This window comes from Stomoxys calcitrans, chromosome 2 (assembly GCF_963082655.1).
Source record: "Stomoxys calcitrans chromosome 2, idStoCalc2.1, whole genome shotgun sequence".
In the NCBI taxonomy this organism is placed as follows: Eukaryota; Metazoa; Arthropoda; class Insecta; order Diptera; family Muscidae; genus Stomoxys; species Stomoxys calcitrans.
Window position 1 is genome coordinate 49,114,192 of NC_081553.1, and position 13,060 is coordinate 49,127,251.

At 40.3% G+C, this 13,060-nt stretch overlaps 1 protein-coding gene across 1 annotated transcript in view; it reads right to left on the minus strand.

Moving 5' to 3' along the window:
• Positions 1-13,060, minus strand: part of LOC106091085 (cation-independent mannose-6-phosphate receptor) — a 376,815-nt gene that overhangs the window by 142,439 nt on the left and 221,316 nt on the right. The window contains exon 14 of the mRNA XM_059363767.1: positions 4,532-4,599. Within this exon, the coding sequence (XP_059219750.1) occupies positions 4,532-4,599 (68 nt within the window). The remainder of the gene's footprint in view (positions 1-4,531; positions 4,600-13,060) is intronic.

A 13,060-nucleotide genomic window follows, 5' to 3' on the forward strand; every position in this document is an offset into this window, starting at 1 on the left:
ACGTGGTGTTTTGGTATCACTTCCAACAACTGTGCTAAGTATGGTTTAAATCGGTCTAAACCCTGGTATAGCTGCCACATAAACCGATCTTGGATTTCGACTTCTTGAGCCGCTAGAAGGCGTAATTCTTATTCGATTGGAATGAATTTTTGCACAACGTGTTTTGTTATGACATACAAAAATGTGCCATGTATGGTTATAATCGGTCCATAACCTGATATAGCTGCCTAATAAACCGATCTTGGGTCTTGACTTCTTGAGCCTCTAGAGGGCGCAATTCTTATTCGATTGGAGTGAAATTTTGCCCGATGTGTTTTGCAATGACTTCCAACAACTGTGCTAACTAAGGTTCAAATCGATCCATAACCTGATATAGCTGCCATATAAACCGATCTTAAGTCTTGACTTCTTGAGCCTCTAGAGGGCGCAATTCTTATTCGATTGGAATGAAATTTTGCCCGACGTGTTTTGCAACGACTTCAAACAACTGTACTAAATATGCTTCAAATCGGTCCATAACCTGATATAGCTGCCATATAAACCGATCTTGGGTCTTGACTTCTTGAGCCTCTAGAGGGCGCAATTCTTATCCGATTGGAATGAATTTTTGCACTACGTGTTTTGTTATGACATCCAATAAATGTGCCATGTATGGCTATAATCGGTCCATAACCTGATATAGCTGCCTTATAAACCGATCTTGGGTCTTAACTTCTTGAGCCTCTAGAGGGCGCAATTCTTATTTGATTGGAATGAAATTTTGCACGAAGTGTTTTGCTATGACTTTCAACAACTGTGTTATGTATGGTTCAAATCGGTCCAAAACCTGGTATAGCTGCCACATAAACCGATATTGGGTCTTGACTTCTTGAGCCATTAGAGGGCGCAATTCTCATCCGATCTGGCTGAAGTTTTGCATGAGGTGTTTTGCTATGATTCCCAACAACTGTGCTAACTAAAGTTCAAATCGATCCATAACCTGATATAGTTGCCATATAAACCGATCTTGGGTCTTGACTTCTTGAGCCTCTAGAGGGCGCAATTCTTATTCGATTGGAATGAAATTTTGCCCGACGTGTTTTGCAATGACTTCAAACAACTGTGCTAAATATGTTTCAAATCGGTCCATAACCTGATATAGCTGCCATATAAACCGATCTTGGGTCTTGACTTCTTGAGCCTCTAGAGGGCGCAATTCTCATCCGATTTGGTTCAAATTTTGTACAACGGCTTCTCCCATGACCTTCAACATACGTGTTCAATATGGGCTGAATCGATCTATAACTTGATACAGCTCCCATATAAACCGATTTCCCGAGTTTGCTTCTGGAGCGCCTACTAGGCGCAACTCTTATCCGAATGGACTGAAATATAATACAATGACTTCTACAGTGTTCACCATACCGCGCAAAGAACTCGACAAATGCGATTTATGGTGGTATATAAGAATCGGCCTGGTCGAACTTAGCACGCGGAATGTCATTGAATGCCCATACAAGAAATTGTATGTTTTTCTTAAATTTTTTTTTACCATTACTAACCTTGAAACCATATTCATATTATTTCTCTCAACTTGAAACCAAAAAAAAAAATCCATATTCAGCATATCCGTTGAATATGCTTCTCCCTCCCTGCAGTGTTCTGCCTGATTGTCAAAATCGGTATAATTTTTCTCCGCAAAAGGCATGTAAACAACGCTGACTTGTGATGTGATGTTTAACCTTCTGTATGCTGCTGTTACTCAAGGCCTTTTTGGGTTTTTTGTTTGGCGGTCCTGCCTGCTTTGTTTTTTGTGCACATATGTGGTATGGTTGAGTGAATGAAGTGCCATGTTGTTGGTCATGTGATGGTCATGCTAAGCCTGAGTTTGTTTACAACGTTTAAACTTTCAGTGAAAACATGCTCAATTTACATATTCTGGCATCCCTAAATGTAAATGTCCCATGTCCTTGTAAACAACTACTTTGGGTGCCACTTTTTTGCCAGGGGGCCAATGAAGTTGAAGTTTTGAAAAAATCTAATTTAAAATATTTCAACTTATTCAAATAAAAGATAATTCAGTGAAAAAAAGAGTTTTTTTCCTAAAGTCCTTGAAGGAGGTGTAGAGAAAATAACAATTTTTTAAATTTGATTATTTGGTGTTTAAAAGAGTAAGCTCACAAATTTAAGTAAGAACTCGCAGCGTTCCTAAGTTTTGGGGGTGAAAATTGTAGGCAAGCTAGCTTGAAGATTGTTTAGTTGATATTCTGTTAAGTTAAGATATTCGTAATAACACTGGGCGTTTTCAATTCCTCATATTTATTAGAACACTAGCTGGACAGGCAGGCAGGGTTCGAACCCAGCCGTTCAGCGTCATAGGCGGAATGCTAACCTCTGCGCTACGGTGGCCTCCGGAGTTAAGAGGGCGGACCCTGAAATAATATCTCGTGCCTCGTGCTGGACCACGATTTTGTTTGAGCCCTATAAAGTCAAGCATTTTGATGGTGACTATCAAGATATTCAGGGGTAGGGGTCTCGTTCAGATGCACGCAGTCTTCCAAATCCATGGAAAATGGAAATTCTCTTGCGAGGTTAGGGAGGAGTAATGCCTCAAGCGTCTTTGCCACTGGTGAGAGAAGGGAGATCGGCCTGTACGACTCCACCCAAACTCGGGTCTTTTCCAGACTTCAGTAGTGGGGTTCACTCTGTCCATTTTCCAGACATCGGGAACTTTAAGTGTGTTCAAAGACAGGTTGAGAACAGTGGTAAGGTACTCAACTCCAGGTAAATCCTGATTCTTCAACATCAATGTAGAGATTCCATCGGGGCCCCAAGCCTTAGATGATTTGGCGCCACGGATGACATTCGTAACTTGGCCCTCGGTAAATTGTGATGGCTGTTCATCGGCACTGAGACCACGAATACAGCGAATGGCTCTACTCCTTGCCCTGTCACTCTCGGGATGCACAATAAATTGACGGTTGAACAACCTGGCGCATCTCTTCGGATCAGTCACGGTTATTTCGCCAAAAGTTACAGAGGTCCTGTCATCCCTTAACACTTAACAGTAGACGAAAGTTTGCCTACACCGGTGCCTAAGTTACATTGCTCCAAGTATTCCAGCCACAAATTCCTCTTATGTTCGTTGACTACCCTGTTTATTTCCAGATTCAGCTCGCTGATTCTGGGGTAAGCGGGGTCCATACCTCGAATGCCATCACGCTCGTCTGAAAGTACCATTGCTTGCGCCGGGAAATTGGGCCGCATTTGGGGTATTCGAACGGCTGGTATAAAGCAAGCGGCTGCTGCATTAATGATGTCTCGGAATTTCCTCTCGGCCACTAGCACATCAAAGGGGGGTGGCAGTTCACTGAAGCGGCGATTGGTATACTCTCTGAAGCCAGTCCAATCGGCCTTCTTATGATTGATAAACTTCCGGCGCTCAGAGGGTATGAAGTCGGGTGGTCGATCGATGGTGAGAATTATGGGGAGGTGGTCTGACCCCAAAGAGATGACGGCTTGCCAGGCTAAGTCACTCAGAAGATCAGGGAATGCAATGGAGATATCTGGCGAGCTGCTGAACTTCCTCGTAATCCTAGTGGGGGCATCCTCATGCACGTGGAGCTTTCAATCTGCTCTGCCAAAGCTATGCCAGGGTGGTCGTTACCTAGGGGAGAATGCCATGACGTGCGATGCGCATTAAAATCCCCTAGAACCAGACGATTATGGCCAGATAGCAACCCACTTATGTCGAGGTTGTACGCCTGGGGACACAGCTACCAATCGGCGTAATGTACACGTTGTATAGTAGTCCTGCCCAAAGCAGTAAAAGTGTCCTGTTGAGTGGTGTTTTTGGAGGGTGGGGGACCCTCAAACACTAAAGGAGACTTTTTTAGGCCAAGTTTTTACTCTACTCTTAAATACCTTTCATTTGATACCCATATTGTCGCAGTTAGTAAACATGTCCGTTCGGGTGGGTTTTGATATAGGGCGCCCCCCAGGGGGGTCCTGTTGAATGGTGTTTTGGGGGATGGAGGACCCCCCCCCCGACACTAAAGGTGACATTTTTATACCAAGTTTGTACTCTACTCTTAAATACCTTTCATTTGATACCCATATTGTCGCAGTCGGTAAACATGTCCGTTCGGGTGGGTTTTGAGATAGGGCGTCCCCCTCAGGGGGGTGTTTTTGTGGTATCATGAAGTGGCTTACAAAATTTCGCTTAAATCGGTGCACCCATCTCCGAGATCTGGCGTTTTTGAAAATTGGGGTAAGGGGGAAATCTTATAATTTTAGAAATTTACTTTAGTTGTATTTTTTTTAATAAAAAAAATAATAAAATTTTCGTTTCGATTGTCAACGCAATTTTTTTCTTATTTTCTGCAGCTATTATTATACTTTTTTTCAGCTATACATTTAAAGTCGTAGTCTGTCATATCCTTGGACTTTATGTTGTACACAATTTTCCTTGTGTACACAAAAGTATGTACAAAATGTTCAATATCATCCTTTAAGCCAAAAATATATAAAAATTTATGATGCTGGTACTTACCTCACTAAACGATGTTGAAGAGTTTGTAATACTGCTACAAATTAAACGCATTTGTACATTGATAATACCTGAAACGACATAGCAAACGACCATAGAGTCAAGTATGAGAAATGGGGTGGGTGGGGGTAGTGGTGGCAAAAAAGTAGAGCAAAGAGCAAAATATATAAAATCACACACAATAACCGAGACTTTGAAAGGCCAAAAATGTTCAAGGAAACTTTTTCAAAATTTAAAGCAGTAGAAGCAGCAACCAAGAGAGATTACCAAACAAAATGCCATTATGTTGTATTGGCCAGTGTTGCCATTGCGATATTTGTTGATGTTAAATAATAGAAATTTATAGGAAATTGTGTCCAAATTTAGATTTTTGAAAAATGGAATCCTAATAAGTACAAGTCATTGTTCAATTGTGTTTAACAAAATATTGGTCTATTAAGTAGTTATATCTACAAATTAACCGATCTGAACCATATACGACACGGATGTCGAAAAGCCTTACATAAGTCACTGTGTCAGTGAAATCGGATTATGAATGCGCCTTTTATGGGGCCAAGACTTTATATCGAGATATCGGTCTATATGGCAGCTATATCCAAATCTGGACCAATTTGGGTCAAGTTTAAGAAAAATATCGAAGAGCCTAATACAACTCACTGTCCCAAATTTCAGCGACATCGGACAATAAATGCGCCTTGTATGAGCCCAAAACCTTAAATCGAGAGATCGGTCTATATGGCAGCTATATACAAATCTGGACCGATCTCTGCCATATTGCAGAAGTATGTCGAAGGGCTTAACTTACCTCACGGTCCCAAATTTCGGCGACATCGGACAATAAATGCGCCTTTCATGGGCCCCAAACCTTAAATCGAGAGATCTGTCTATATGCTATATCCGAATTTGGACGATCGGAGCCAAATTAAGTAGGGATGTCGAATGGCCTAACACAACTTACTGTCCCAAATTTCAGCAAAATCTGATAATAAAAGTGGCTTTTATGGACCTAAGACTCTAAATCGGCGGATCGGTCTATATGGCAGCTATATCCAAATCTGAAGCGATCTGGGCCAAATTAAAGAAGGATGTCGAAGGGCTTAACATAACTCACTGTCCCGAATGTCAGCAAAATCGGATAATAAATGTGGCTTTTATGGGCCCAAGACCCAAAATCGGCGGATCGGTCTATATGGGCGCTATATCAAGATATAGTCCGATATAGCCCATCTTCGAACTTAAACTGCTTATGAATAAAAAAGACTCTGTGAAAAGTTTCAGCTCAATATCTCCATTTTTAAAGACTGTAGCGTGATTTCAACAGACAGACGGTCGGACAAATCTAGATCGTCTTAGATTTCTACGCTGATCAAGAATATATATGCTTTATGGGGTCGGAAATTGATATTTCGATGTGTTGCAAACGGAATAACAAATGAATGTACGCCATCCTTCGGTGGTGGGTATAAAAACATGCTAATTTCATTCAGTAGGACATTCCCCCTTAACCTTAATTGAATTGTATGTGGGAGACCATAGCAGAAGTCATTTTGTAAAATTTCTACCAATTCAACAATTGGGCCCCCTAAAATAGGAAAATGGTTTAGAGCTGCATCAGGCTATAGACCGACTTATTCAAAACCTAAGTTGAAGGTCATGTGAGAAGCCGTTGCAGAAAATTTCAGCCAAATCGGGTAGTAATTGCGCCCTCTAGTGGCTATAGAAGTCAAGATCCATGAAGGGAACACATAGCAGCTATATAAGATAATGGACCGACTTAAACCATACTTAGCACAGTTGTTAGAAGTCATAACGAAACATGTCGTGCAAATGTTCAGCCAAATCGGATAAGGATTGCGCCCTCTAGTGGCTAAAGAAGTCCACATCCAAGAACGGTTCATATGGCAGCTATATGAGATAATGGACCGATTTGAACCATACTTGGCACAGTTGCTAGAAGTCATAACGAAACATGTCGTTTAAAATTTCATCCAAATCGTATAAGAATTGCGCCCTCTAGAGGCTCAAGAAGCCAAGATGGAAGAACGGTTTATATGACAGCAATATCAGGTTATGGACTGATTCCAACCATATTTGACATAAATGTTGGAAATCGTAACAAAACGCGTCATGCAAAATTTTAGCCAAATCGGATAACACTTGCGCCCTTTAGGAAAATGGAAAATGGTTTATATGGGAGCTGCATCAGGCTATAGACCGACTTATTCAAAACCTAAGTTGAAGGTCATGTGAGAAGCCGTTGCAGAAATTTTCAGCCAAATCGGGTAGTAATTGCGCCCTCTAGTGGCTATAGAAGTCAAGATCCATGAAGGGATCACATAGCAGCTATATAAGATAATGGACCGACTTAAACCATACTTAGCACAGTTGTTAGAAGTCATACCGAAACACGTCGTGCAAAATTGCAGCGAAATCGGATAAGAATTGCGCCCTCTAGTGGTTCAACAGGCGAAGATCGAATAATGGATAATATGGCAGCTATATTAGATAATGGACCGATTTGAACCATACTTTGCACAGTTATTAAAAATCATATCAAAACACATCGTGCAAAATTTCAGCCAAATCGGATAAGAATTGCGCCCTCTAGAGGTTAAAAAATTCAAAACCCCAGATCGGTTTATATGACAGCTATATCAGGTTATGGACCGATTTGAACTATTCTTAGCACAGTTGTTGAATGTCATAACGAAACACCTCATGCAAAATTTCAGCTAAATCGGATTAGAATTGCGCACTCAAGAGGTTCAAGAGTCAAGACCCCAGATCGGTTTATATGGCAGCTATATCAGGTTATGGACCGATTTAAACCATATTTTGCACAGTTGTTGGAAGACATAAAATAACACTTCATGCTTAATTTTAGCGAAAGCGAATGAGAATTGCGCCCTCTACTGGCTCAAAAAGGCAAGATCGGTTTATATGGCAGCTTTTTCAAAACATGGATCAATATGGCCCATTTTCAATCCCAAGCGATCTACACTAATACGAACAAGTAAAAACGTGCTACGTTCGCCCGGGCCATATCTTGGGAATCATCACTATGGATTCTGCTAAACATTTATGCAAAACAAGAGAATCGGTCAACAAATGATCATTTAATTGCACTATTACTACAAATCGGACAAACATATATATGGAAGTTTATCAAGTTTAAGCTCAATGATGAGGGGCCTCCTTTTTATAGCCGAGTCCGAACGGCGTGACGCAGTGCAACACCTCTTTCGAGAGAAGTTTTACATGGCATAGTACCTCCAAAATGTTGCCAGCATTAGGAGCGGAAAACCACCGCTGAAAAAAATTTTTTTTTCTGATGGTTTCGTCAGGATTCGAGCCCAGGCGTTCAGCGTCATAGGCGGACAAGCTAACCTCTGCGCTACGGTGGCCTACAATCGGTTTATATGGGAGCTATATCAGGTAATAGACCGATTGAGACTGTACTTGGCACAGCTGTTAGGAGTCATAACAGAATACTATGTGCAAGATTTCAGCCAAATCGGGTAATAATTGAGGCTTCCAGAGGCTCAAGAAGTCAAATCGGGAGATCGGTTTAAATGGGAGCTAAATCAGCTTCTTGGCCGATTTGGACCGTACTTGGCACAGTTGTTGGAAGTCATTACAAAACACCACATGCAAAATTTCAGATAAATCGAACAAAAATTGTGGCTTATAAGGGCTCAAGAAGTCAAATCGGGCGATCGGTTTATATGGGAGCTATATCAGGTTATAGACCGATTTAGACTGTACTTGGCACAGCTATTAGGAGGCACAACAGAATACTATGTGCAAAATTTCATTGAAAATTGAGGTTTCCAGGGGCTCAAGAAGTCAAATCGGGAGATCGGTTTATATGGGAGCTATATTAGGTTCCTGACTGATTTGGACCGTACTTGGCACAGTTGTTAGAAGTCATAACAGAACACTATGTTCAAAATTTCAGACAAATCGAACAAAAATTGTGGCTTCCATGGGCTTAAGATATCAAATCGGAAGATCGGATTATATGGGACCTATATCTAAATCTGAACCAATATGGCCCATTTGCAATCCCCAACGACCTACACCGATATAAATTATCTGTGGAAAATTTCAATCCGCTAGCTCTACGTGTTCGACTGTTATCGTGATTTCGACAGACGAACGGACATGCGTTGATTGACTCAGAATGTGGAGACGATCAAGTATATATATACTTTCTGGGGCCCTAGATCGATATTTCGAGGTGTTTCAGGACTAGATTAGTCTGCAGCCATCCCATGGCGGTTGGTATAATAATTTGTGCCAAATTTCAAGCCGCTAGCTTTACTCCTTTAAAAATTAGATTAGTACACCCACCATAAGATGGGGGTATACCCCGATGGGTATTTAGATTCAATTTTTAAGGCAATATTCGTATTCTACTCTCCAATACCTGTCATTTGATACCCATATTGTCATTATAACCCATTTTTGATTTTGGGTGATGTTTTGGGGTAATGGGGGAGGGTCCTTCCTGACTCCTTCCTGACTATATTCGCAATCTACTCCCGAATACCTTTCATTTGAGTCCCATATTGTCATGCTCGTCCAATAAACCTTTTTTAGGAAGTTTTGGGGTTGGGGCGGACCTCCAGTTACTTGGACCCAAGTTTCAATATGAAATTCGTACTCTGCTCCTGAATACCTTTCATTTGATACCCATATTGTCCCGATCGGAACACTTTTATTTTTTGGCGGTACTTTGGGTCAAGGGGAGGGTCCGCCCCCCCTTCCGATATCAAAAAATTGTATAGCCTAGGTTTCCTTCCAGACCAACCTACACAAGATAATTGGTTCAGTCGTTTTTGAGTCTAAACAAACACAAAATCATTTTTATACCCTCCACCATAGGATGGGGGGTATACTAATTTCGTCATTCTGTTTGTAACTACTCGAAATATTCGTCTGAGACCCCATAAAGTATATATATACTCTTGATCGTCGCGACATTTTATGTCGATCTAGCCATGTCCGTCCGTCCGTCCGTCCGTCTGTCTGCCGAAAGCACGCAAACTTCCGAAGGAGTAAAGCTAGCCGCTTGAAATTTTGCACAAATACTTCTTATTAGTGTAGGTCGGTTGGTATTGTAAATGGGCCATATCGGTCCATGTTTTGATATAGCTGCCATATAAACCGATCTTGGGTCTTGACTTCTTGAGCCTCTAGAGTGCGCAATTCTTATCCGATTGGTATGAAATTTTGCACGATGTGTTTTGGTATGATATTCAACAATTGTGCCAAGTATGGTTTAAATCGGTCCATAACCTGATATAGCTGCCATATAAACCGATCTTGAGTCTTGACTTCTTGAACCTCTAGAAGGCGCAAATCTTATCCGATTGGAATGAAATTTTGCACGACGTATTTTGCTATGATATCGAACAATTGTGCCAAGTGTTTTTCAAATCGGTTCATAATCTGGTATAGCTGTCATAAAAACCGATCTGGGGTCTTGATTTCATGAGCCTCTAGAGGGCGCAATTATCGTCCGATTCAACTAAAATTTTGCACGTAGTGTTTTGGTGTTACTTTCAACAACTGTGCTAAGTATGATTCAAATCGGTTCATAATCTGGTATAGCTGTAATATAAACCGATCTTGTATCTTGACTTCTTGAGCCAATTGAGAGAGCAATTCTCATCCGATTTGGCTGAAATTTTTCATTAGGTGTTTTGTTATGACTTCCAATAACTGTGCGAAGTATGGCGTAAATCGATATAGAACCTCATATAGCTGCCATAAAAACCGATCTGGGATCTTGCCTTTTTGAACCTCTAGAGGGCGCAATTCTCATCCGATTTGGCTGAAATTTTGTACAAGGGCTTCTCCCATGACCTTCAACATACGTGTCTAGTATGGTTTGAATCGATCAATAGCTTGATACAGCTCTTATATAAACCTATCTCCCGATTTTGCTTCTTGAGCCCCTACAAGGCGCAATTCTTATCCGAATGAACTGAAATATTACACAATGACTTCTACAATGTCAATCAGCATTCATTTATGGTCCGAATCGGACTATAACTTGATATAGCTCCAATAGGATAACAGTTCTTATTCAATATTCTATGTTTGTCTAAAAAGAGATACCGCGCATAGAACTCGACAAATGCGATCAATGGTGGAGGGTATATAAGATTCGGCCCGGCCGAACTTAGCACGCTCTTACTTGTTATATATAAGAAGAGTTCGTCGAAAATTTATTTTTATTTATATTTTAACGAAATTTTATGTTTAGAGATAATTTTCTTAAAATTTTATTTTGAAAAAAAATTTTGTAGATTTTTTATAGAAAATTTCGACGAATTAAATTTTTTTTTTAATTTTTGTCTAATTTAATGGTTATAAAAATTTCAAAACACGGCAACCCTCTCCATAACCTTCAAATCACTAAAATCCTTAGCCTTAGTAGCCCTTAGATGGTCCACCATCATAAGTATCGCCACCGATGATGACTAAGGATGATTGCCAGCTCCTTAATACACTTTAATCAACATTTTCCAAAAGGGAGGCTTAATGTGTCATCATAATACGGAATTATTATCCACTTTCGTTAAAGTCGTTGTAGGTTGGTCGCTCATTGTTTTTTTTTTTTTTTTTGTAGCCTCCCTCTTCCTTTCTAGTAGCAATTTTCTCAAGTTGTGATTCTTGTTCGCATTGCGTGTTGGGTGGGAGTCTCCTACTGAGATACGAGATATGACAGCCATTGAAATGACAATTAATGTCGGTTGAAGTGACAGCTGTAGTCCCAATGGTGATGTTCGTATGATGGTTCGAATGTCAAGCCTGAGTATGCTTTAGTTTCGTACTTCACTGGTGTATTTACTTAGACTTTCACGGAAAGTGATTGGGGACTAAGCGGGAATGGTGGTGGTGGTGGTGGTGGAAGTGCAGATCACACCAGGGTATGACCTTGCACAGCCAATTCCATTTTTTTCTCTCTTGTACAACAAAAGCATTCAAACATATTTCCTGTTTCATTGTACTGAATCAATCAAAGAAATATGTTTAATATAGAAAATGTACATGACATCTATCACGCCACATTCATCATATTTAAGAGGCAGTTTGAGATAAAACTATTACACTTCAAGGGGATATTCAATTGACGTTATTTAGTTGGGGAAATTATGGTACATCGAATGAATTGAAAAGGAAAACTGACAACATATTGAGTTCAGTCATTCAGAAAAGCATTTACAATATTAAATGTCAATAAAGAGAAATTTGGCGAATGAATTTGGAAAAAATTAATGTACTAAAAGAGATTAGTTTTTTGACAAAATTCCTATAAAAACGGGCGGCGGACCCTACCCCCTATCCCAAATTTCAAAAACACCAGATCTCGGAGATGGGTGCACCGATTTAAACGAAATTTTGTATGCCACTTTATGGTACCCAAAAACAAGAAATTGGTGTAAAATTTTGTCAAATAACATGGGGGGACGCCCCATCCCAAAACCCACCTGGACGGACATGTTTACCGATTGCCACAATATGGGTATCAAATGAAAGGTATTTAAGAGTAGAGTACGAACTTGTTATACAAAATTCACCCTAAGGGCTCGAAGGACCCCCACCGCAAAAAAAAAACCCTCCCACAGGATACTTTCACTGCTTTGGGCCAAATGGGTATAAAATGAGGTATTTAAAAGTAGAGTAAAAATCTGATATCAACATTTATTCCTAGGTATCTGAGGCGCCTCCCCACCCCCCAAAACCCCCCAATAGAGCATATATACCAATTGGGACAATATGGATGTCAAATGAAAGGTGTTTGGAAGTTGAGTACACATCTGTTATAAAATTTGGTCCAATGTGTCTACGGGGCTTCCACAACCCCAAAAACCACTTAAACTGTCATAAATAGCCAACATTACAAAATGGGTATCGAATTTTTGACAAAATTCCTATAAAAACGGGCGGCGGACCCTCACCCTTATCTCAATTTTCAAAAACGCCAGATCTCGGAGATGGGTGCACCGATTTAAACGAAATTTTGTATGTGCCAACTTATGGTACACCAAAAACTAGAAATTTGGTGTAAAATATTGTCAAATAGCATAGGGGGACGCCCCATCACAAAACCCACTTGGTCGGACATGTTTACCGATTACTACAATATGGGTATCAAATGAAAGATATTTAAGAGTAGAGTACGAACTTGGTATACAAATTTCACCCTAAGGGCTCGAAGGACCCCCATCGCCAAAAAAAAAACCCCACAGGATACTTTCACCGCTTTGGGCAATATGGGTATCAAATGAGAGGTATTTAAAAGTAGAGTAAAAATCTGATATTAAATTTTATTTCTAGGTATTTGAGGCGCCTTCCCACCCCAAAAACCCCCAGCAGGACCTATTTACCAATTGGGACAATATGGATGTCAAATGAAAGGAGTTTGGAAGTTGAGTACTGGGACCTGACGTGTAGTTCTAGCAGGATAGTATGTGAATTAAAAAAAAGGTCTATGACAGTAGATTCCAATCTAATGTT